The sequence below is a fragment of the Rhinatrema bivittatum genome, chromosome 11, assembly GCF_901001135.1.
Source record: "Rhinatrema bivittatum chromosome 11, aRhiBiv1.1, whole genome shotgun sequence".
In the NCBI taxonomy this organism is placed as follows: domain Eukaryota; kingdom Metazoa; phylum Chordata; class Amphibia; order Gymnophiona; family Rhinatrematidae; genus Rhinatrema; species Rhinatrema bivittatum.
In genome coordinates this window covers 5,153,740-5,179,832 of record NC_042625.1, presented here as the reverse complement: position 1 = coordinate 5,179,832, position 26,093 = coordinate 5,153,740, and the positions used below count along the sequence as shown (strand labels likewise).

The following is a 26,093-nucleotide window of genomic DNA, read 5'->3' as shown; positions in this document are numbered from 1 at the left end:
TCTGTGATTGCGGCAGTGCACTAAGGGGAATTTTTCGCTTTCTGGACTTGCACATAGGCAATCCAGCCGGACCATCAGATGTTTTTTGAGGTTCATGATTCTCTGATCCCATTTCTCAGTTTTGTGCCCTATCCTTCGGGTGTTGGCAACGGCCCCCGCGAACCTTTACCAAGGTGATGGTTGTGGTGGCAGCTGCTCTCAGGAAGGAGGACATTTTAGTTCACCTGTATCTGGATGTCTGGCTTATATGAGCGAAGTCCGAGGAGTTGTGCAATCAGCCGGTGGCGGTGGTGCTGCAGCACTTATGGTCCCTAGGCTGGATTGTGAATCTGGCAGAGAGTCAGCTAGCCCCTTCTCAGGTATTGGAGTTCTGGGAGCGTGTTTAGACACCAGGATCGGGAGAGTTTTTCTCACCACTGAGCAAATCGCCAAGCTGCAAATGCAAGTTCGGAGCTTGTTGGAGGCAGCGATTCCAAGAGTTTGGGACTACTTGTAGGTTGCAGCTCCATGGCCTCCACGTTGGAGTTGGTACCATGGGCGTTTGCTCATATGAGACTGTTAAAGAGCGCTGCTTTTGCGGTGAGATCCGTTAAGAACAGTTTCATCTGCTGTTGCTACTTACAGAAGGGGCTAGGGCCAGTCTTTCATGGTGACTTGGTCAGGACCATTTGTGTCTGGGTGTTCCCTTAGAAGTTCCGAACTGGAAGGCGGTTACAACTGATGCCAGCCTCTCAGGTGGGGGGGGGGGGGAGCTGTGTGCCAGTCAGTTGACGCAGGGCCAGTGGACACCAGAGGAGGTGTCATGGTCTATCAATCGCTTGGAGATGAGGACGGTACGCCTTGCGTTGAAAGCATTTCTTCCTCCTCTGCACAGCCAGCCAGTGAGGATTGTGTTGGACAATACGACCACAATGGCTTACATCAACTAACAGGGAAGAACCAGAGTCGGGCGATGGCTCAGGAGGCCCAGGAATTAATTAGCTGAGCGGAGTTGAATCTGGAGTAGTTGGCGGTTTCTCACATAGGATCGACAATGTTCAAGCAGACTTTCTCAGTCGTCAGCTAGATCCCGGAGAGTGGGAGTTGTCAGAGGAAGCGATGTAGCTTATCCGTCGCAAGTGGGCGACCCCTATATGGACCTAATGGCGACTCAAGTAAATGTCAAAGCTTCGGTTCTTCAGTCGCAGGAGAGAACGTGGAGCGGAAGGTTTAGACGCATTAGTACTCCCATGGCCAAGAGGAATTCTCCTGTACGTTTCCTGCCATGGCCACTAGTGGGCAAGATTCTCTGGCGAATAGAGGTTCATCCAAGGGAGGTGATTCTTATGGCCCCGGAGTGGCCTCGACATCTTTGGTTTACAGATTTGATCAATCTCGCAGTGGACGGGCCACTGCGGCTCACCCATCTTACCAACCTATTGCGCCAAGGGCCCATATTTTCAGATCAGTCAACTTCCTTCTGTCTCGCGGCTTGGCTTTTGAGAGGCAGCGTCTAAGGGCTAAAGGTTAACCCAAGAATGTTATCTTCACTCTGTTGCAAGCTAGAAAGTCCTCAATATCTCTGGCCTATGTGCGGGTGTGGAAAATGTTTTAAATGTAGGGGGTTGACCTTACTCGAGCGTCTATCCTGCACATTTTGTCCTGCTTGCAACAGGAATTGTTAAAGGGATTAGCCTTTAATTCCCTCAGAGTCCAAGTGGCTGCGTTCAGATGCCTTAGGGACAAGATCCAGAGAGTGGCCTTAGCTGCTCATCCTGATGTCGTGCATTTTCTCCGGAGGGGGAGCGAAGCATTTGTGACCTCCGGTGCAGAAATTGTGCCCTCCCTGGAGTCTTAACTTGGTTCTCAGAGGTTTGTGGTCTGCTCCGTTTGAACCAAACGGAAGGGCAGCGGTGTGAAGGTTGTTTTCTTGGTGGCAATTTGTTCCACTTGGAGAATTTTCGGAGCTGCAGGCTGATTCTTGCAGAGATCCTTTTCTCAGGATTATGGATAATTTGGTCTCTTTATGTTTGGTCCCTTCTTTTCTTCTGAAGGTAGTATCGTCTCTTCATATGAATCAGTCTGTGGAGCCACCAGCTTTTCCTACTTTGGATCAAAGGCACCTCTTGCAAGAAGAGTTGCAATTTTTGGATGTGAAACAGGCCTCGCTGCGGTATCTTAAGGTCACTAATAGTTTCCGTCTGTCCGATCATCTCTTTGTGTTATGGAGTGGCGCAAAGAAGGGACATAAGGCTTCAAAGTCCACCATAGCGAGGAGACTGTAGGAAGCTATAAGTTTGAGAGCTCACTCCAGTCGCAGGCAGCATCCTGGGCCGAATGTCAGCAAGTGTCGCCGCGGCTACTTGGAAGTCTTTGCACACTTTTTCCAGACATTATTGTTTGGATGTCCAGGCTCCGGATGCCATGGGCTTTGGTGAAAGTGTGCTTTGATCGGGACTCTCGCAGTCCCCACCCTGTTTAAGGAAGCTTGGGTACATCCCAGGAGTGTGGACTGATCTGGGTATGTACAGGGAAAGGAAAATTGGTTCTCACCTGCTAATTTTCATTCCTGTAGTACCACAGATCACTCCAGAGTCCCGCCCAATTAGGGTGAAAAGGATTGGCAAGTCCACTTAATCTGTTGCTGTAATTAGTCTGAAGAATGACACAGGTTTTGTTTTTCTCCTGTTTATTTTTATGGTTAAAGGGGATCACTCCCATCCTACTGCTTGTTCAGGGGGATGGGTTATAGGGGATATGTTGGTTTATGTTCAGTGATCTCTTGGCTTGTGTACAGGTCAATACTGAATGCCTGCAGGTGGCACACCAAGTTAGCAAAACTCTCTGTCTCCATCTGCTGGAAGGGAGGCAAAACCCAGGAGTCTGGATTGATCTGTGATACTACAGGAACAAAAATTAGCAGGGAAGACCCAATTTTCCTTTGTCCCACAGTGCAGCTTCTTCTTTGGACTGAGCTGCTTTGAAAGGAATTGAGCTTTCTTGCATTGTGCATTTCCTTCATCTCTGGCTTAGATAAAACATTTTCCTTATTTTTAAAGAACAGATGTAGTGGTAGTTGATGTTTAAAAATCAGATTCAGATTAAAGGTCATGTGGAACATGTACTGTCTGCTGAAATGTTGTTTGTGTTTTATAGGGTTCAGATGAAGAAGAGGATGGTCAGAAAGCTCCCCTTCCTCCTGAGGCTCCAATGCCACCCCCTCTGCCTCCCACTCCAGATCAGGTTATTGTTCGTAAGGACTATGATCCCAAAGGTAGGCTATTTCTTCAGCTGTGAGTCGCAGGACCCTCTCTGTTTATAGCAGCAGAATTAATAATCTGTGCTTTCTTCCTCCAGCTTCCAAGCCATTGCCTTCTGCACCAGCTCCTGATGAATACCTTGTGTCACCCATCACTGGGGAAAAGATTCCAGCTAGTAAAATGCAAGAACACATGCGCATTGGGCTGCTGGATCCCCGCTGGCTCGAGCAACGAGAGCGCTCCATTCGTGAGAGACAGGGTGATGATGAGGTATATGCCCCAGGTCAGTTCAGCCACTGTTCTACAGAACTTCTCAGGTCCTATTTCTTTATGTTCTGTGTTGGAAAAGTATATAGTAACAAGCTGTTAGGCTTTCATTATCATTCTCAAGAAATTATTTTCTAGTCTTCAGACTTAGTATGCATTTTTATTTTCAATACTAAAAGAAGATATTACAACTCAAATGGTCTGTCCTGCCAGATCTGGCCATGCTTGTTGGAATAGTGATCAAATAGTTTGGTTCTCTTTTGCTTTTGGGCATTGAAATCTGAGCTGATGATGCTGATATTCATAAATTTCAGGAGTTTGATCTGCACTATAAACATCCTGAATGCCCCTCTTCAGTAAATAATTTTTCACCGCCCCCAGTTCACTTTATTTTTGTTGGCATGCAAATAGTTTTAGTGGTGATAGATTTTGGAGTTGGTGAAAATGATCTCTGTTCATATAGTTGCCTTGTCTATATTTTTCTCACAGGACAAGCAGGATGGTAGTCCTCACATATGGGTGACATCATCAGGATGGAGCCCAATCACGGAACACTTTTGTCAAAGTTTCTAGAATTTTGACTGGCACCTACTGGACAGGCCCAGCAATGCACTGACCCTGCATCCAGCAGGGGTCCCCCTTCAGTCTTCTTTTTTCCACGCAGCAGTAGCCACGCGGGTTAAGGAGCTCTTGAGATTCCTGACAGGAATTTTCCTCATGGAACTTCTTTCAAACATTTAAAAAAAAAATTCTACCCCATAGGGATCCCCCTATCAATATCCATACTCCGCGGTCGAAAGGTAAAGTTTTAACCTTCTTGCGGTCGATTCCTGTCAAGTTATCTCTTCGGGGCCTTCCGGCCATCGACCGCACTGCGGCTAAATTTTGTACGGAGTCATGGCGTCAGGTTTTCGTCGGTGCCCCGATGACACCGAAGAGCTGTAAGGCTCGTTTAGACAAAATGCAGTTTCTCTTTCAGTCAAAAACCCCGACTCCATCGATAGCCTCGACTTCGTCCGAACCGGCACCATCGACCTCTCGCAAGCATCGGGACACCGCTGCTGCCCGTCCAGCGTGACGATTACAAAGGTGTCTATTCCCTCCTTGCCTCCTCAAGAAAAGGACCGAGGAGATCATCGTGAATAACGTTGACAGTCATCGCAAGGCTCAGTCCGCTGATCAGGCAAGCCCTCGGCATCGATGTCGACAGAGCCACTGACAAAGAAGCCCCATCCAGAAAAGGCCCCATCCTCTTCTGTGACCGGGTCACCGAGGCGTTCCCCACCTTCAGTGGTGCCGGGATCCACGATTCTACCTTCACCGGTGGACCCTCCGGCTATGCCAGTGCTGCCTCTTACTCCGGAGTCGGGGTTCCACGCCCCAGGCTTCCACGAGGGATTGGATCGGATGATCCAAGAGGCCATCGGTAAAGCACTTCAGGGCTTCCAACCTCCATCGATGCCGGTACTGGTTCCCGAGCCGGTCACTGATCCGATTCCTGTAGCGCTCGCACCGCTACTAGATAGACTGGATGCGTTATATTTGCCAAAACTAGTGCACTGTCTGTTAAAAAGAAGCACAACTGAAATAGAAATTTGGGAGTGCTGTAGTCAGTTTTACCTGTTCCAGCCATTAGTTCAAAGCAGACCCTTCCTCCTCAGCCAGTGTTTGTGGGGGAGGCAGTAATTGGATTAAAGTAGCCAGAGTCTCATGTGCTTTGGGAACTGAATTACTTTGGAGCTGGGATCTTCATGAGCCAGAGCCTTTTCTGCTAAAGTTAAGTCCATTTTTGGTTGTTATCTGTGCTTAGAAGTAGGGCATTATATTTGCCAAAACTAATGCACTGTCTGTGAAAAAGAAGCACAACTGAAATAGAAATTTGGGAGTGCTGTAGTCAGTTTTACCTGTTTGACTCCCTCCCACCCTACCCCTCTGCCCACCCACCCCTAGGTTTGTGTTTCTTATATAACCGCCTAAATTCATAAATGGCAACAAGGTAAATTAGTATTTCCATAATTGCTATTCATCAGACAAATTACCAAAATAAGGTCTATCCAATGCAACTGTTGTGGAGCCTTTATATCGAGGGTAATCATATTGAAACTTAAGGCTTGCCCCATTTGTTCACCACTCTTTACCTTGGAAAAGGAGCTGGCTGAAGGTAAAGCTGAATTAGCTTCAATAAAGGAAGTCTCAGCCACGGTACAGTACCCTCACCCTAATGTACCCTGTTCCCCCCCCCCCCTCCACTCCTCTTCCCCTCTTCCCCTCTTCCCCCCCCCCCCCCCCCCCCCCCCCCCCCGCACCAGCATCTAATTGTACATACGTGCACTTGCCTCTTGCCTCTGTCATACTGTAAATAAGTTTCATATGCTAAGTTCTTAAGTGCACATGCCCCTTAACATTGTTTATTAGTTCATTTGCATATCTAATCCTAATATGAATGCAAATAGTTGTAACTCTGCTTGCTGACTCTCTTCTCCTGTACCTTTGTATATCATCCAGTTAACCCCCCTCCCCCGTTCATTGTAATTTCCTTTCTCAGTTACTTGTAAACCGACATGATGTGTCCTACGAATGCCGGTATAAAAAAGTGTTTAAATAAATAATTAATCAGAAATTAATTTCCCATTACCACTGAATATCCAAAACTCAAGGAAAAAGAGATTTACTGTGGGCTCAGGTAGGATAAGACCGGTGACCCACAGACACCCATTATTGACAGCTGTGCAGCCCACAACTCTACCCCCCCACTCACACAAGGCATTGAGAAGCTTAAAAAACAGTATTACAGTGGGCTCGGGTAGAATTAGACCTGTGATCTGGAGACACACACTGTATCAAGTGCAACAAGTACAAAATGCCTTCTCTGTATTAAATACTGAAGAAGTTCTTGAGGAAAAGATTGAAATGTTATCTGAAAAGAGAGAAAAACCCCAGTGCATACAGAAATTCCAGATCAGAAACCAAAGGAAAAGGCTCACTGTGATGGATGACTCTGCCATCAGAGGCACTAATCCTTTCCCTTGCACAAAGGCAAAGGGAAAAGTGGATAACAAAACTCAACTAAAAAGGTCACAAAAGGAGTCCAGAAACAGCAGTAACCTGAATGAAGAAAGCTGGAAAGCTATGAGCACAAATGCTCGTAGTTTGGGCAATAAAATCCCAGAGCTGCAAGCCCTAATGGTGGAGGCGGACTTGGACGTTGTTGCTGTCACGGAAACGTGGTTTACGGAATCTCATGACTGGGATACGGCAATACTGGGCTATAACTTGTTAAGGAAAGACAGAGAGGACAGGAAAGGGGGAAGAGTGGCTCTTTATGTCAGAAACAATATCCAAGCATCGGAGCTGCAAGGAAGATGGGGCAATGAAGAAGCACTATGGGCCAACCTAAAAAAAGATGGGACATCCATTTTTATTGGAGTGGTTTACAGGCCTCCAAACCAAAAAGATGAGCTGGACAGATTTGGTTAATGACATCCACAGGATAGGAAAGAAGGGAGAAGTGGTGATCGTTGGGGACTTTAATATGCCAGATGTAGACTGGAGAATCCCATCTGCAGAATCTAATAATAGTAGAGAAATAGTGGATGCCCTGCAAGTAGCTTTGTTCAAACAAATGGTTATGGAACCCACAAGAGAAGGAGCAATACTTGACTTAGTGCTCACTAATGGAGATAACATCTCTGATGTCCAGGTGGGCGCCCACCTCAGCACCAGTGATCATTAAACGGTATGGTTTAATATCACAAAAAAGATACGGAAAAGAAGCACAAAAACCCAAGTTCTGCAGTTCAAAAACACAAACTTTGATGAAATGGGGAAGTACCTGGAGGAAGAACTAAAAGGCTGGGAGAATGTGAGAGATGTGGATCAACAGTGGACCAATCTAAAGGAGCAATTGCCAAGTCAACTAATCTATATGTTAGAAAAGTAAAGAAAAGCAAAAGAAAAATGAAACCTATCTGGTTCTCAAAGGAGGTGGCTGACAAAATAAAGGCTAAAAGAACAGCGTTCAAGAAATACAAAAGATCCCAAAGAGAGGAGCACAAAGAAGAATATCTGGTAGAACTGAGGGAGACGAAGAAATTAATCAAGAGAGCAAAAAGTCAAGCAGAAGAGAGGATTGCCAAGGAAGTAAAGAGAGGTGACAAAACATTTTTCAGATACATCAGTGAAAAGAGAAAAGTTCAAAGTAGTATAGTGAAATTGAAAGATGGAAAGGATCAATGTGTGGAAAGAGACGACGAAATGGCAGAAATATTAAACGAATACTTCTGTTCTGTGTTCACTAAGGAGGACCCTGGAGAAGGACCGTCCCTAGTTAACAAGATACTGGAGTGGAGTAGATGTAACTCCATTTACAGTAGAAAATGTATGGGAAGAGCTGGGGAAACTGAAAGTAGACAAAGCCATGGGACCTGATGAGGTTCATCCCAGGATACTGAGGGAGCTCAGAGATGTGCTGGCGGGTCCGCTGTGTGACCTGTTCAATAGATCCCTAGAAACGGGAGTGTTGCTAAGTGATTGGAGAAGAGCTGTGGTGGTTCCGCTTCACAAGAGTGAGAACAGAGAGGAGACTGGTAACTACAGACCAGTTAGCCTCACTTCGGTGGTGGGAAACGTAATGGAGTCACTGTTGAAAGAGAGAATAGTGAACTATCTACAGTCGGGAGAATTGCTGGACCAGAGGCAGCATGGATTCACCAGGGGAAGATCCTGTCAGACAAATCTGATTGACTTTTTTGACTGGGTAACCAAGGAATTGGATCAAGGAAGAGCACTCGATGTCATCTACTTGGATTTCAGCAAAGCTTTTGATACGGTCCCGCACAGGAGACTGGTGAATAAAATGAGAAGCTTAGAAGTGAGTGCTGAGTGGTGACCTGGATTGCAAACTGGTTGACGGACAGAAAACAATGTGTGATGGTAAATGGAGCTCTCTCTGAAGAGAGGGAGGTTTTAAGTGGTGTACCACAATGATCGGTGTTGGGACCGGTCCTGTTCAATATATTTGTGAGCGACATTGCAGACGGGATAGAAGGTAAGGTTTGTCTTTTTGCGGACGACACTAAGATCTGCAACAGAGTGGACACGCCGGAAGGAGTGGAGAGAATGAGACGGGATCTAAGGAAACTGGAAGAGTGGTCGAAGATATGGCAGCTGAGATTCAATGCCAAGAAGTGCAGAGTCATGCATATGGGGAGAGGAAATCCAAATGAACTGTATTCGATGGGGGGAGAAGGGCTGATGTGCACGGAGCAGGAGAGAGACCTTGGGGTGATAGTGTCTAACGATATGAAGTCTGCGAAACAATGCGACAAGGCGATAGCAAAAGCCAGAAGAATGCTGGGCTGCATAGAGAGAGGAATATCGAGTAAGAAAAGGGAAGTGATTATCCCCTTGTACAGGTCCTTGGTGAGGTCCTTGGTGAGGTCTCACCTGGAGTGTTCAGTTCTGGAGACCGTATCTACAAAGAGACAAGGACAAGATGGAAGCGGTACAGAGAAGGGCAACCAGGAAGGTGGAGGGTCTTCATCGGATGACATACGAGGAGAGATTGAACAATCTAAATATGTACTCCCTGGAGGAAAGGAGGAGCAGGGGTGATATGATTCAGACTTTCAGATACTTGAAAAACTTTAACGATCCAAAGACAACGACAAACCTTTTCCGTCAGAAAGAAATCAGCAGAACCAGAGGTCACGAGCTGAGGCTCCAGGGAGGAAGACTAAGAACCAATGTCAGGAAGTATTTCTTCACGGAAAGGGTGGTGGATGCCTGGAATGCCCTTCCGGAGGAAGTGGTGAAGTCTAAAATTGTGAACGACTTCAAAAGGGCATGGGAAAAACACTGTGGATCCATCAAGTCTAGAGGGCGTGAATAAAGAGGAGGCAGCAAAACACTGCACGGAGCGGCAGTAGCCACAGAGGCATTCAAACACTGCACGGAGCGGCAGTAGCCACAGAGGCATTCACAGAGCGGGATGCCAGTGGCCAGTAGTTGGTGTTCCACCTTCACAGAGCGGAAGGATGGAGGGCTGCTATCTCCAAAAAAAAAAAAAACAAACAAAAAAAAAATAAAAACAGGGGTGGGTAAGCTTGTTACAGCAGTTGCTACCCCTAATTGAGCTGGACATTCACTTGGATGCAGATACGGCGCTGCTCTCTAAATTGGTGGTGGGGTGGAGGGGAATTAGGGCTGGAGGGTACTGGAAGCCAATAGTAACAGGTGGGAGAGAAAAAAAAGGGGAAAAAAATGGATGGAATGCGTAGCTTGCTGGGCAGACTGGATGGGCTGTTTGGTCGTCTTCTGCCGTCATTTCTATGTTTCTATGTTGATCGGTGCCCTACCACCTATGGAACCGAGAGCACCGGTTGGTCCGATGTTTTCCACACCGATTCCATTATCGGAGGATGAGGAAACACAGATACCCATTCCACCATCTGGGATTTTACCACCGACTTGTCCATCGATGTCACCGTCCCCTTTGGTGCCTCCATCGATGCCGTCAGTGCCACCTCCGATTCCATCGATGCCTAGGCCTGATCCTTCAGGATTAGCACCATTTCTCCCCGCTGGAGATCAGCCCTATGATCCTTGGACCGATGATTCGTCCCAGGATACAGATGATATACCATCAGAGCCCTCTCCCCCAGATGAAAGATGACGTTCTCCACCAGAAGATCTCTCTCTCATTAATTTCATCAAGGAAATGTTTGAAACCATTCCTTTTCAACTTCAGACAGAAGAGGACTCTAGGCACAAGATGTTGGAAGTATTCCAATTTCTAGATGCTCCTAAGGAAATCATGTCTATTCCTATTCATGAAATCCTGCTTGATCTCCTGAAGAGAAACTGGGAACACCCATGTTCGGTTCCATCTGTCAACCGGAAGACAGATGCCACCTATCTTGTGCAGTCAGCTCCTGGCTTCCAAAAGTCACAGTTGGAGCAACACTCTGTTGTTGTTGAATCAGCCCAGAAGAAGGCACAATGTTCAAAACCTCAATCCTCCATACCTCCAGGGAAGGAACAAAAATCCCTGGATGCTTTTGGCAGGCGTGTCTTCCATGGCTCAATGCTCATATCTTGCATTGCCTCTTACCAGTTATACATGACCCAGTTATAACAGAGACCTTTTTAAGAGGGTCTGCAGCAGGGATTAGTGCAAGAAGATGGCCCTGGCTCAAATCCTCAGACATAAGACCAGAAGTCCAAGACAGGTTAGCAGATCTACCCTGTATGGGTGATAATCTCTTTAGTGACAAGATCTGAGAGACCGTGGCGCAGTTAAAGGACCACCATGAAACGCTGCGCCAGCTTTATGTGCCGTCTGAGTTTCCGTCCGCCCCTAAGAGAACTTTCAGGTGGGACTCTAAGCGGCCGGCCTACAAGCCAAGGAAGTTTTATCCTCCGGCTTCTAGAGGACGCTCTTCCAGACCTTACCAAAAAGGTCAAACCAGGCAGCCTAGGCCTCAAGTCTCAGCCCGGACCAGGTCAGGGTTTTGACTCCTTCCTAGAGAGTGTAAGCCAACCTCCTCTTCCATCCATACCAGTCGGCGGTCGGCTCTGCCACTTCAACAGCATTTGGCATACAGTCACCACAGACCACTGGGTACGTGCAGTAGTCACTCAGGGTTACCACCTGAATTTCCTGACTGTTCCAGCGGACTCTCCACCTCGGCTGACGTGGGGGATGTCCGACCACTCTCCCTTGCTTGAACAGGAGGTCTCATCCCGAGCAATAGAGCCAGTGCCCCTTTCCCAACAGGGGCAAGGGTTTTATTCCCGGTATTTTCTAATACCAAAAAAGTCAGATGGCGTATGCCCAATACTGGACCTCTGCACCCTAAATAAATGTTTACAGAGAGAAAAATTCAAAATGGTAACCTTGGCCGCTCTACTTCCTCTTCTACAAAGAGGAGATTGGCTATGCTCTCTAGATCTCCAGGATGCTAACACACACATCTCAATTACTCCATCTCATCGCAAGTACCTGCGATTCCTGGTCGGCCCTCGTCACTTCCAGTACCGTGTACTACCATTCGGCCTAGCGTCCGCTCCAAGAGTATTCACCAAGTGCCTGGTGGTGGTTGCAGCCTTCCTCAGGAATCAGGGTGTGCATGTCTACCCTTATCTCGACGATTGGTTGATAAGGGCTCCAACTCAGCAGGGCGCACTAGCCTCCCTGCGTCTCACTATCCATACCCTGATCTCCTTAGGGTTTCTAAACAACTATCCCAAAACCAAGATAGTTCCATCCCAAACCCTATCCTTTATAGGGGCAGATCTAAACACTATACAGGCGAAAGCCTTCCTTCCCCAGGATCGCGCTTTCACTATAGCATCTCTGGCGCATCACTTACAGACTCGAGTATCTTCAACTGCTCGTCACTTCCTCATACTGCTGGGTCATACGGTGTTCTCGGTGCATGTCACTACGATGGCTCGCCTAGCCATGAGAGTGATAAGAACATAAGAAATTGCCATGCTGGGTCAGACCAAGGGTCCATCAAGCCCAGCATCCTGTTTCCAACAGAGGCCAAAAACCAGGCCACAAGAACCTGGCAATTACCCAAACACTAAGAAGAACCCATGCTACTGATGCAATTAATAGCAGTGGCTATTCCCTAAGTATAATTGATTAAATAGCCATTAATGGACTTCTCCTCCAAGAACTTATCCAAACCTTTTTTGAACCCAGCTACACTAACTGCACTACCTTCTCTGGCAACAAATTCCAGAGCTTTATTGTGCGTTGAGTGAAAAAGAATTTTCTTCGATTAGTCTTAAATGTGTTACTTGCTAACTTCATGGAATGCCCCCTAGTCCTTCTATTATTCAAAAGTGTAAATAACCGAGTCACATCTATTCGTTCAAGACCTCTCATGATCTTAAAGACCTCTATCATATCCCCCCTCAGCCGTCTCTTCTCCAAGCTGAACAACCCTAACCTCTTCAGCCTTTCCTCATAGGGGAGCTGTTCCATCCCCTTTATCATTTTGGTTGCCCTTCTCTGTACCTTCTCCATCGCAACTATATCTTTTTTGAGATGCAGTGACCAGAATTGTACACAGTATTCAAGGTGCGGTCTCACCATGGAGCGATACAGAGGCATTATGACATTTTCCGTTCTATTAACCATTCCCTTCCTAATAATTCCTAACATTCTATTTGCTTTTTTGACTGCTGCAGCACACTGAGTCGACGATTTTAAAGTATTATCCACTATGATGCCTAGATCTTTTTCCTGGGTGGTAGCTCCTAATATGGAACCTAACATCGTGTAACTACAGCAAGGGTTATTTTTCCCTATATGCAACACCTTGCACTTGTCCACATTAAATTTCATCTGCCATTTGGATGCCCAATCTTCCAGTCTTGCAAGGTCCTCCTGTAATGTATCACAGTCTGCCTGTGATTTAACTACTCTGAATAATTTTGTATCATCCGCAAATTTGATAACCTCACTCGTCGTATTCCTTTCCAGATCATTTATATATATATTGAAAAGCACCGGTCCAAGTACAGATCCCTGAGGCACTCCACTGTTTACCCTTTTCCACTGAGATGGCTGCATGGCTGAGATGATGCAGTGGACCTTAAAATGCCAGTGGATTCAAGCTTGTCAGCCAATGTCCAGCACTATCCAGGTTACCAAATAGCTCCGTCTGTCACTAACCTGGTGGATACACCACTCCAGTCTCATTCAAGGCCTTCCATTTCAGACTCCAGAACCTAAATTACCTTAACAACAGACACATCCATCCTCGGGTGGGGTGCACATGTAGGCAACCTGCAGACTCTGGGAACCTGGTCTCCAGAGGAAGCCAAACACTAAATAAATTTCCTGGTGCTACAGGTGATCAGATATGCCCTCAAGGCCTTTCAGGATTGCCTATCAAACAAAGCCATCCTGATTCAAACCGACAATCAGGTTGCGATGTGGTACATCAACAAACAAGGGGGAACGGGCTCCTACCTCCTGTGTCAGGAAGCTGCCCTTTCCCGCTCGATGTATCTCAAAGCAACCTACTTGCCAGGAGTGGACAGTCTTTTGGCGGACAAGCTGAGTGGCACTTTCCATCTGCACGAGTGGTCTCTCAACCCCACGATAGCGGACACGACATTCCAACGCTGGGGTTATCCTCGCATAGACCTCTTTGCGTCGGTTCACAACCACAAAGTAGACAACTTCTGCTCTCTCATTCGCAGTCACCACTCGCAATCAAGAGAAGCCTTCGCCCTCTCCTGGGCCAATGGTCTTCTTTATGCGTACCCTCCACTTCCTCTCATTTCAAAGACTCTCGTTAAGCTCCAGCAGGACAAGAGATTAATGATCCTGATAGCTCCCCACTGGCCACGCCAGGTGTGGTTTCCAATCCTCCAGGACCCATCAGTACGCCGGCACATTCCTCTGGGGAATGATCCACTTCTAATAACTCAGAATGAAGAGTACCTGCGTCACCCCAACCTCCAGGCTCCATCTCTGACGGCCTGGATGTTGAAAAGTTAATACTCCAACCTTTTAACCTTTCAGAGTCGGTATCCCGAGTCCTGGTGGCTTCACAAAAGCCTTCAACGAGAAGGTCTTATCGCTCTAAATGGAAGAGGTTTACGGTCTGGTGTACTTCCATGTCCATAGACCCCTTCACTTGTTCCACTGCGAAGTTCCTAGACTATCTCCTGGCACCTGTCAGAGTTAGGTCTAAAAGCTTCCTCTATCAGAGTACATGTTAGTGCAGTGTCTGCATATCATAAGGGTATAGGAGATGTCTCCATTTCCACACAACCCTTAGTATCACGTTTCATGAGAGGCTTGCTCCATTTAAAACTTCCACTGCGCCCTCCTGCCCCTGCTTGGGACCTTAATGTGGTTTTGGGACGGCTCATGAAACCTCTGTTTGAGCCTCTCCACTCCTGTGATCTCGCTATCTCACCTGGAAGGTAGCTTTTCTTCTTGTGATCACGTCCGCTCGCAGAGTTAGTGAATTGCAGGCATTGGTTACCTACCCACCTTACACTAAAATTCTGCATGACAGGGTAGTGCTCTGCACTCACCCTAAAATTGTCGAAGGTAGTGTCGGAATTTCATATTAATCTATTATCCTTCCTACCTTTTTTCCCAGACCCCATTCAAACCCAGGAGAACAGGCTCTGCATTCCTTGGACTGCAAACATGCTCTACCCTTCTATCTGGACCGCACATCGTCCCACAGGAAATCCACTCAATTGTTTGTTTCTTTCGATACCATCAAATTGGGAAATCCTGTGGGAAAGCAGACCCTCTTCTCCTGGTTAACGGACTGCATTTCTTTTTGCTATCAGCAAGCAGGCATTCCGCTGAAAGACCGTGTAAAAGCACACTTTGTCAGGGCCATGGCGACATCAGTAGCGCACCTCTGTTCGTACTGCTTGCTGATATTTGTAAGGCTGCTACCTGGAGTTCTCTCCATACTTTCGCAGCCCATTATTGCTTAGATAAGGCTGGCACACAGGATTCCATCTTTGGCCAGTCCATTCTACGCAACTTGTTTTCAGTTTAACTTCCCAACATCCTTCCACCTACCCGTTCAGGATGCCCTCCTAATCAAATTCCACCCCTGTTGTTGTGCATGTTGCACATCTTTGGGTGCATTTGGCACTTTGCTCTGGCATCCTCAGCTCGGTACTCACCCATATGTGAGGACTACCATCCTGCTTGTCCTGTTAGAAAGCAGAGTTGCTTACCTGTAACAGGTGTTCTCACAGGACAGCAGGATGGTAGTCCTCACGAAACCCGCCCGCCACCCCACAGAGTTGGGTTCGTTACATTTTCTTATTTTTCCCGTCGGATAGCAGGGCTGAATTAGCCATGCTGTTTGGGAAGCGCCGCGATCCCGGGTAGGCAGAGTTTCTCTTAGCTGATCACAGAGTTTTGAACTCTGTGATCTTTTTTTCCGCGAGCCGTTCGCACGCGGGGTGTTTTTCTCTTAGCGATTTTTCTCTGACTAGATTTTTTCATCGAAATTTTTTGCGTTTTTTCTCAAGAATTTTCATCCCAGATGGCTTTGAAGCCGTCTGGTTTCAAATATTGCCAATGTGGCAAAATTATGTCCATCATGGATGGACTTAATTATTGCTACATTTGCTTAGGCCTGGATCATGATCAAAAGTCGTGCTGGGACTGCGGCAGGATGTCTCCGAGGGCCCAGCGACACCGGGCCGCGAAGATGGAGAGGGTCCGCTTGGGCACTTCGGCCCCACCATCCTCTGTCCATTCTTCGCCGGGACCGGCCCATTTGAAGCGGGTGTCCTCGCTGGGACCAGCGGGACTCGAGAGGCCCGAAAAACGCTACAGGCCAGGGTCTCACACACCCTCAAGGCCTCGTTCAAAAGCCGGGGATCCGGCAGAGGATCTGTGGCGTAAAGCACCGGGGGCCATTTCATCGGAGCCTGCGCAGTCTGCGTCGTCGAAGACACAACACGATGCCTCAAAACGAACGAAGCATGGCGCACCTACGGCGCATTGCCGCGACGACGCATCCTCAACGCGTCACACGATGCGCGGAGCAGGCATGGCGCACGGAGCACATACGGTGCAAAGCCTATTGCACGACGCTCCCACGGAGCATAGAATAATCCGGGATGCTCCTACAGCGCATGGTGCTAAAACAATGCACCTCCAATCACTAGAAAGAAGTGCATCGGGCAAACATAGCCATAAATCACACCATATTGCTTCCACAAAACAAATAATACGATCAAGAAGCTCTTCAAGAATGTCCTTAACTTCAGATTTATTTTATTTATTTAATATATATTTCTATACCGGACTTCACGAATGGAATTCACATCAGGCCGGTTTACATGGAACTTAGGGGATTAACAAGTGTAACCAAACAAGAAGGCTGAAACAAGCAAAGTTACATATAACAAGGGCATTGAACTTGGGGGCTAAAGTAGCCAGGAAGAAGGTAGAGCGGAATTAGCAACATATAAATAATATAAGACGGGTTATGAGATTAGTAATTATCTCATTCCTTGGCTGAGTCCGAAGTGGCATTTTGACTAGGGGAAGGCTTGGAGGAAAAGCCATGTCTTCAGTTTTCTTCGAAAGGTATAAAGGCAAGGTTCCAGTCTTAGGTCAGTCGGTAGTCTGTTCCAGAGGACAGGGCCTGCTGTGGAGAAGGAACGTTCAAAACGCTCTTTTGAATGTTTCTTCTACAGATGTAGACATTCTTCTACAGATGTAGACATCCTTCTACAGATGTAGACATTCAAGGCTTCTCGGCATCAGAATCCCTATCATCAGGCCGTTCTCCTAGTGGTAGTTCTTTGGCCAGTCTCTCATCGCTTTCTAGAGAGAAGAGACATTCTCCTTCCTTACAAATACCATTAACAAAACGTATTCGCCCTTCGCCAGTTATACCTCCTCAAGGTCAACATAAGGGACAAGTACCGGAAGATATTTTGCTTGCGGCTATTCCAACGAGAATCCCAAAGCAAAATATTCACATTCCTCCACAAGGTACTTTGGCTGCTTCAACTATGACGAAAATCTCAGATATTCTCTCCTCTTTTTTTTCCAAGAATTGGAAAAAACAAAGGAATTTTACCATCACAGTGTTCTCCAGAAGATTCTCCTGCACCGCCTACAGGAATAGAACCTCTAGAACCAGCAAAAGAAGATACTCCAACTCAACCCCATCAGCCCAGGTTCTCCGGAATCAGTTTATTCTGTGACTTCCTCAACAGGTATGCCATCTGATCCTCAGGAAGGTTTACCTGAACCATATTCTCCTCCGGAGGACTTGACCTATTCGAAATTTGTTGAGAAAGTAGGCAGTCTTCTTCAGGTGGAAATGGGAAGAATACCTGACCCAAGAGCTGAAATGCTTGGTATCTTAAAGATATTCGAATCTCCTCCCGAGCCTACCGCTCTCCCACCTCATTCGGTATTAGAAAACGTACTCTTTAAAATTTGGAAGGCTCCTTTCTCATCACCGGCTACTTCTAGAAAAATTGACATCATATATAAGGTGCGTAATTCAACAATTTACGAATCCGCCCAACTACCACACCAATCAATAGTGGTAGAATCAGCCTTGTCCAAGGCAAAATGGAATAAGTTGCATTCAAATACTCCACCGGGCAGAGAAAATAAATGCCTAGATGATTTTGGGAAAAAGATCTATCATTCCTCTATGCTTACCAATAGGCTACAACATCACCAGTTTTACACTACGCAGTACCTCTTTGAAACACTCCAAAAACTGCGTCCACTGTGTATATCGGAAACAACACACCGCACCAGTCTTTCTTGGAGATGGAAGAAGGACTTAGGCATTTATTACGCTCTATTTATGAATCTTTCGAATCTTCAGCAAGAGCATCTGCTTCAGCTTTTGTGGCCAGGGGTATGGCTTGGCTTAAAGCCAGCACAATTCGGACTGATGTCCATGAGAAGTTGGCCGACATTCCATGTATGGGCGACAATCTCTTTGGAGATAAATTTGGAGATATCGTATCACATTTGAAAGAACAAAGTGCAGAGGTACAATCTCTCACCACTCCTGCAGATTCTCAGAAGTCGCAACATCGATTCTATCCTTACCGTCGTCAGTATTACTCGAGACCATACAACAGGCCTTATACGCAGTACAGGCCTCAACAGTATGTCCCTCCGAGAAATGCAGCTCAGCAGGGTGCTAGGGGTCGTGCCAGGCAGCAAAGAACAACAAAACAAGTGCCAACCCCTCAGCAGAAGCCTGCTTCCTCTTTTTGAAATTGATGCAGCCACCACCACTACCTGCTTTCATAGGAGGACGCCTTCAATTTTTTCTCCAAAAGTGGGATTCCATCACTTCAGATCAGTGGGTACTAAACATTATCAGAAACGGTTATTCTCTAAATTTTCAATCCACTCCATCTCTTCCTCATATTCTTTCCGAAGAGGATGATACGATACCACTCCACATCCCTCACAGTGGAATTGAACAACCTGCAGATTCAACAATCTATCCAAATTATTCCCCTTCATCAGCAACACCAAGGATTTTATTCCCAATATTTCCTCATTCTGAAGAAGTCGGGTGGCCTACAACCCATTCTAGATCTCAGACTACTCAACAAACATATACAGAGAAATTCAAAATGACTTCTCTCAAAAATATCCTACCACTGATTCAACACAACGATTGGCTATGTTCCATCGACCTGAAGGATGCATATTCCCATATACCAATTCACCCGTCTTCTTAGCGTTACCTATGTTTCCAAGTTCAGAATACACATTACCAATACAAGGTTCTCCCGTTTGGCCTATCTTCAGCTCCAAGAGTATTCACCAAATGTCTAGCAGTGGTGGTGGCTCACCTCAGAAAACTTTCGATCCAAATATTCCCTTATCTGGACGACTGGTTAATAGTAGCATCAAACCAGTCTACACTGCAAGAACACACGATACGCACGATCAAATGTCTTCAGACATTGGGATTTATAATCAACAGACTCAAATACGTCAGTTCATAGGCGCTCTCATACACACAGTCAAACAGAGAGCGTACCTTCTCCAAGACAGGATGCAGAACATGCAATCACTGGCACACAGCCTACTTCACAGAAACCGGGCATCAGCACGCCATGTTCTTCAACTTCTAGGTCATATGGCAGCAGCAATCTATGTGGTTTCCCACACCAGTCTCCACATGCGCCTATTACAATGGGGATTAAAAAACTCAGTGGTCTCAATACATACAACCTCTCACCACCAAGATTCAAATTACAAACGCAATGAAAGAGGACATTCGATGGTGGCTCCTGTCCAAGAACCTTTCCTTGGGAGCTCCATTCTGTTTACCACCTCACCAAATAACTCTGACCACAGATGCCTCCCACAAAGGTTGGGGAGCACATCTGAACGACCTGAAAACTCAAGGTCTGTGGACCCCTCAGGAATCTACATATCAGGTCAATCTCCTGGAGCTAAAAGCCATCTGGATGGCACTTCAAACGTTCTCGGATCAGATACGGGGATCAACCTCATGGTATGTACAGACTCCCAGGTAGCCATGTTTTACATAAACAAGGAAGGAGGGTCCGGTTCCTGGACTCTCTGCCAGGAAGCAGCACGAATTCTACATTGGGCAGTCAAAGCCCAAGTATCCATTCAAGCAACGTATCTTCCAGGTCTGGATAATGTGACAGCAGACCGTCTCAGTTGAATTTTTCATTCACACGAATGGACCTTGAATCCAGAGATGGCACAAACCATCTTCAAACAGTGGGGGTTTCCCATAATAGACCTCTTTGCCACGGAAGCAAACAGACAAGTCCAAACCTTTTGCTCAATTTATCCCAGCAATCAAAGGATGGCTCCAGATGCCTTTCTCATTCCATGGACACCAGGCTTGATGTATGCCTATCTACCCATTCCACTCATTTCTCGAACGATTCAGAAATACATCCAGGACGTGTTGGACATGATTTTAATAGCCCCGGCATGGCCGAGACAGCCCTGGTACACGTATCTCTTGAAACTCTCCATTCATCCACTGATACCGTTACAAAACCTCCCACATCTTCTGACACAGGAAGGGGGCTCACTACTTCACCCCATGAATCAATCCCTTTATCTCACAGCGTGGAGATTGAGAGGCAAATATTAACTCCCTTAGGTTTATCCTCTCAATTAGAAGATATTCTTATTGCATCACGGAAACCTTAAACTAGACTTAACTACAAAGGGAAATGGCAACATTACTTAGACTGGTGTGCTCCAAAGAACATAAACCCTTTTTCATCCACGGCCACTCAATTATTACAATATCTGCACACACTCTATGAAGCAGGATTAGCAATCGTTTCAGTACGCGTTCACATCAGTGCTATAGCAGCCTTTCATGAACCTTTTAATAACCTTCCAATGTCTAACCACCTGTTGATATCTAGATTCATGAAGGGAATGATCCGGCTTCAACCACCGGTGAATAAGCCTCCAATTTCATGGGACTTAAATGTAGTAGTGGAACAATTAATGCTTCCGCTTTTCGAACATGGAAAACAGTTTTTCTCATTGCCATAACTTCTGCAAGGAAGGGTCAGTGAATTACAAGCTTTAGTTCACTACTCCCCTTATCTTGAATTCTACCATGGCAAAGTGACCCTTCATCCTCACCCTTCTTTTCAACCTAAGATGGTAACATTTTTTCATCTTAACAAAACCATAACTCTACCTATTTTTATGCCAAAACCACATAATAATGAACGTGAAAAACTTTTACACACGTTGGACTGTAAAAGAGCGTTGGCCTACTATAAAAACAGGACTCAATCAACTTCGAGACCTTCTCAACTGTTCCTTTCCTTTAACCCAAATGATCCTGGTCAACCAGTCTCAAAAAGGACTATAGCCAGTTGGTTATCACAATGCATACTTTTTTGCTACAGCAAACGCTCCATCAAACTACCCACTAAGCCTCAGGTGCACCAAATTCACGCTACCACAGCATCAGTTGCACACTTAAATAAAGTTCCATTAATTGAGATCTGCAAAGCGGCAACATGGTCGTCCATTCATACTTTCACATCGCATTATTGCCTCCAACAACAGACGACCTCTGATGCGGCACTAGGCACAGCAGTCTTATCACTAAAAAGAACATGAGACTGTCTACCACTTCAAAGGTTGATGTCCTAACCTAAGAACAATAAATATACAAGGACACAACCAAGGACAACCTTGGGACTCCCAAACAGCATGGCTAATTCAGCCCTGCTATCGATGGGAAAAAGCAAGTTTGCTTACCGTAAATGGTGTTTCCGTAGAGAGCAGGATGAATTGGCCATGCTGACCCAGCCACCTCCCTAGACAGTCACAAAGAATCAAATATTCCTTCTGAGCTTACCTCTCGCTTGGCTACAAAGAAACTGAAGAGGTGAGGGAACCGCGCGGGAAGATGACCGCACAGACGCACAGAGTTCAAAACTCTGTGATCAGCTAAGAGAAACTCCGCCTACCCGGGATTGTGGCGCTTCCCAAACAGCATGGCTAATTCATCCTGCTAGCTACGGAAACACAGTTTACGGTAAGCAAACTTGCTTTTATTTTTCGTTCATATGTTTTTACTATAATACGAGACTGAAGGGGGACCCCTGCTGGATGCAGGGTCAGTGCATTGCTGGGCATGCCCAGTAGGTGCTAGTCAAAGTTCTAGAAACTTTGACAAAAGTGTTCTGTGATTGGGCTCCATCCTGATGATGTCACCCATATGTGAGGACTGAATATCCTGCTGTCCTGTGAGAACACCTGTTACTGTAAGCAACTGTGCTTTCTTCATTTTCTTCTTTATTGGTCCATGTCAACAGAGTACAACATATAGCAACATAGAGACATGATGGCAGAAAACGTCTTTGTCCATGTACCCAATTAATTTAGCTTTATAATTCCCCTCACTTCCATGGAGATCCCCTGTATTTTTGCCATGCAATGTCAACAGTTCTAAGACATAAATATATTAAATCATAGTAACTATAAGTATGGCAAGAGCATTTCCCTGTATGTACCCGGATCAGTCCAGACTTCTGGGTTTTGCCCCCCCCCCCCCCCCCCCCCCTAGCAGATGGAGACAGAGAAGTTTTCAAAACAAAACTCCGCCTTATATAAGATGGTGCCACCTACAGTCCGGCAGTATTTCTCTGGCAGTATTTCTCTGTCTCCAGCAGATGGTGGAGGTGCAAGGCCTATAGTCTGTGCTGATTTCTTAGTGGAGTTAGAGTAGTGAGTTCTGTGAGTTTTAGAGATTTCGGATGGTAAAACTTTTTTTTTTTTTTTTTTTTTTTAACTTTGATTTAAAAAAAAAAAAAAAAAAAAGGAGCAGTTTCTTTCCTGAGCATCCCAGGGGGTTTGTAAGGTCCTGAGGGGACCATCCCCCGCTGGTTGTTGAGGCAGCTGCATTATAGAGTCGAGGGCCCTCTTGTTCCAAGCTAGCAGCTCAGTGTGCGACACCGGGGAGCCCAGTTCACTCCACCCCACCGGATCAGTACTGTGGACCACTGCTGGGCAAGTCTTTAAAAAAAAAAAAAAAAAGTTTTGATTTTCTTTCATTTTCTGTCAGTGTCACCGGCGCTGCGGCTCTTTCTTCCCTACCTGACTCGGCGCTTGGGCTGACCGCGATGATTTTTCTGTTTTTTGGTTTTTTTACAGAATTGAATTTTAGCTTTCTCAGGCCCGCTGCCCAATGCCGCGCTCTTCTGTGTGCCTTGCATGTGGCTCAGCCCACGCACGTCTCTCTCGGGATGGGCTGTGCTCAGCGTGTCTTCCTGGGGGAGGGATCCTCCGGGGCCACGAAAATGGTTAAAGGCAAAGCTGCCCGAGCTCCTTCAGTGTTAGCTGCACCTAGATCAGCTGAGCGTGGGAGCGGAGGCCTTTTTGGAGTCTTCTAGATCAGCGACTCGTGTGGCTATGGGGGAGGGAATTCTCCCTCTCTCTCCTCAGCCAGGGTTTCCTGGAGGGCGCGAACCTTTACAGCCTCTCTCACCTGCAATGGAGGATAGCCCCGAGGAGGTTTCTGACTCCTCCTCCTCCTCTGAGTTTATTTTATTTCTCCATAAGGCTTTTAAAGCCAGGAGGGAAGGGAAGCTGCAGGCTGGGGGTAACCATTTTCCACAATGCAATACACAACAGTGAAAGCACATGCCTAAACACCATTATACAACGACTCAATTCTCAACGCAACACTAGATCAACAAACAAAGCACTGCTGGACATCCCATCAGTCACAACCACCAAACTCAGTACCGTAAGAAACAGAGCTATGTCAATAGCAGGACCTCGCCTCTGGAACTCCCTACCGGAACACCTAAGACTACAGAACAACACTAAAATATTTAGAAAACTGCTCAAAACCTGGCTTTTCAGACAAGCCTACAAAGAAGGGATAGGCTCATTGTTCACGCTGCTACAACCAAGAATCTCAATTCTCGTTAAGAACCTTGCTAACCTCAACCACTTCAATCACCACCCAGCTTATATTCCTCCATCATACTCAGTTGAGCCTTTTAAGCCCAACTGATATCACACTATTGTAATTTATAAAATCACGAGATATCACTACGCGGTGAAACCACTAACGCTAGATGACATAAATACCATGACAATACCCAACTGCATTAACATACAAAGCCTGACGATTCATTTGTCTCTAGTTTTATCACCTCCCACAGTCACTTTCTATTCCTCATGTCTACACTTATAAACATATGTTCTCTGTAATGTTTTTTGGAGGGAAGGCCTACTTCACCTCCCACAGTTATGAATGTAGTCGTTAATCTTTTTGTAACTGATGTTATATCTGTTGTGTTACACCTGTAAACTGTTATACCTGTAAATCGGAGTGAAGGCCTTTCGCTAAACTTCGGTTTATAAAAGCTTACAAATAAATAAATAAAACTTCCTCTGGTGGTGTTAAGTCTCTTTCTCGAAAGCAGTCTAAGTCTAAAGGAGTCTCTGGGTCCTCCAAAGCTAAGCGCCCTTTGCTCATCAGACCGATACTGATTCCTCGGGTCAGGATATGGACCCAGGGGACCAGGACCCGCAGGGCAAGCCTCTGATGGGGGTGGATACAGACCCTGGTCAACATCCAAAGGATCCAGCACGAGGCTCTCACATTGTGGAAGGAGACGACCCTAAGGTGGTCCATCTGTTTAGGAGGGAGGAGTTGGCTCCGCTTATCCCTGCCATACTCTGAGAGCTAGGCATAGATGGGCCACCAGAGGAGTCCAAGCTAGGGGCCATGGATCCAGTGTTGTTGGGTCTGAGAGGCCCGGCTACATCCTTTCCTTTTCATTTTTCTGCCATGGACTTGCTGTATAGAGAATAGGATACCTCAGATCTGGGATTGAAAGTTAGCAAGGCTATGGTAAGCTATATCCTCTTCCGGAGGAAGCAGTTGACATACTGCGGGTGCCCAAGGTGGACGCAGCGGTGTCCACAGTCACCAAAAAGACCACAATCCCGGTTACGGGATTGCCCTGAAGGACCTGCAGGATAGAAAGTTGGAGCTGCAGCTCAAGAAAAATTTTGAAGTCTCGGCACTGGGAGCGTGGGCAGCTATGTGCAGCAATTTTGCCTTGCGAGCGGGCCTTTGCTGGGTTCAGCAGTTACAGGCTAATGCTGGTCTTTCCAATGCAGAAGCACAGCAAGCAGGGCATCTGGAAGCTTCGACCGCTTATAGTGCGGATGCACTTTATGATCTGTTACTGACTTTGGCCAGATCCATGGTGTCGGCAGTCTCGGCTCAATGGCTCCTGTGGTTAAGAAACTGGTCAGCAGATATTTCCTCCAAAGCTCAGCTGGGGTTGTTGCCTTTCAAGGGTAAATTGCTTTTTGGCAAGGACCTCGAGGATATGATTCCATCCCTGGGAAGAACAAAGTTCACTGACTGCCAGAGGGATAGGCCCAAGTAGAGGGACTCCTTTTCTTCTCGCTCTCAATTCAGAAGCAATCGGAGATTTCATCCGTCCAGAGCTCCAGCTTCTTCCTTTCGGCAAGCGACCGGTCGCCAATAGTCCTGGTCTCAGCCCTTTCATGGCCGACGCTTTGGCAGAACCGGGGCTACCCAGTCCGCATCTGGGGCCATTTCTTCCCAATGAAAGGGTCCTTACTGTGATAAATCAAGGCTATGCTTTACGTTTTGCACACTTGCCTTCTGGAGCAGTTTCTGGTCTCCCCATGCAGTTACGAAGAGAAACAACAGGCAGTACCTTGCATCGCCTTCTGCATCTCGGCACCATCACCCCGATTCCTCAGGCGGAGCAGCAAAAAGGGCGTTATTCCAGTTACTTCGTAGTCCCCAAAAAAGAGGGGTCCTTCTGACCCATTCTGGATTTGAAGCGTGTAAACCGCTGCCTCAGGGTGTCACGTTTTCGCATGGAGACGTTATCATCAGTTATTGCCTCGGTAAGAAAAGGAGAGTTAAGAGAGTAGGGGGGCAGGGGATGCTTGAGTGTGGGTTTCAGAGAGAGGGAACCTATATGAGGGGAGGGGGTATGGGGGAGGAGAGGGTGAGAGTATGGGAGGTAGGAAAGCGGGGGAGGGCAGTGGATGCTTGAGTGTGGGTTTCAGAGAGAGAGAGAGAGACTATATGAGGAGATTGTGAAGGAGTGTGTGTGTGTGTGAGCAGGGCCAGTGGAAGCACTAGGCGAACTAGGTGATCGCCTTGGGTGCCACAGGTTTGGGGGTGACCCAGCAGCCACCTACTGCTTCCATCGGACCTGCTCAGAATTGTGAAAAAAATTTGTCCCGATTCCCAACACTGGTGGCAGCTGCAGGACCTAGGCAATTGGACCTCCTCCTTCTAGCCCTCAAGGATTGGAAGAGGAAATGTGTTGTGGGCCCGCACGGGTAGGTAGAAGGATGCCCAATAATTGTAGCTGGAAGGAGTGGCCAGAAGAAAAACTGAAAGGGTCAATTGCAGCATCGGCCAGCCATACGGTAGGAGAGAGGCAGGATCAGCCGGGCCGCGCGGCTGAAGAGAGGCAGCATCTCTGCTGAACAAGGAAGATAGTGGAGGCCTCCTAATGCCATGGAAGTCCAAGAAG

The 26,093-nt window shown here is 46.7% G+C and overlaps 1 protein-coding gene across 1 annotated transcript in view; it reads left to right on the top strand.

Moving 5' to 3' along the window:
* The window catches only part of SF3A1 (splicing factor 3a subunit 1), a 195,297-nt gene that overhangs the window by 96,029 nt on the left and 73,175 nt on the right, over window positions 1-26,093 (top strand). Inside the window, 2 exon segments of the mRNA XM_029572040.1 lie at window positions 3,136-3,253; window positions 3,337-3,522. Coding sequence (XP_029427900.1) covers window positions 3,136-3,253; window positions 3,337-3,522 — 304 coding nt within the window.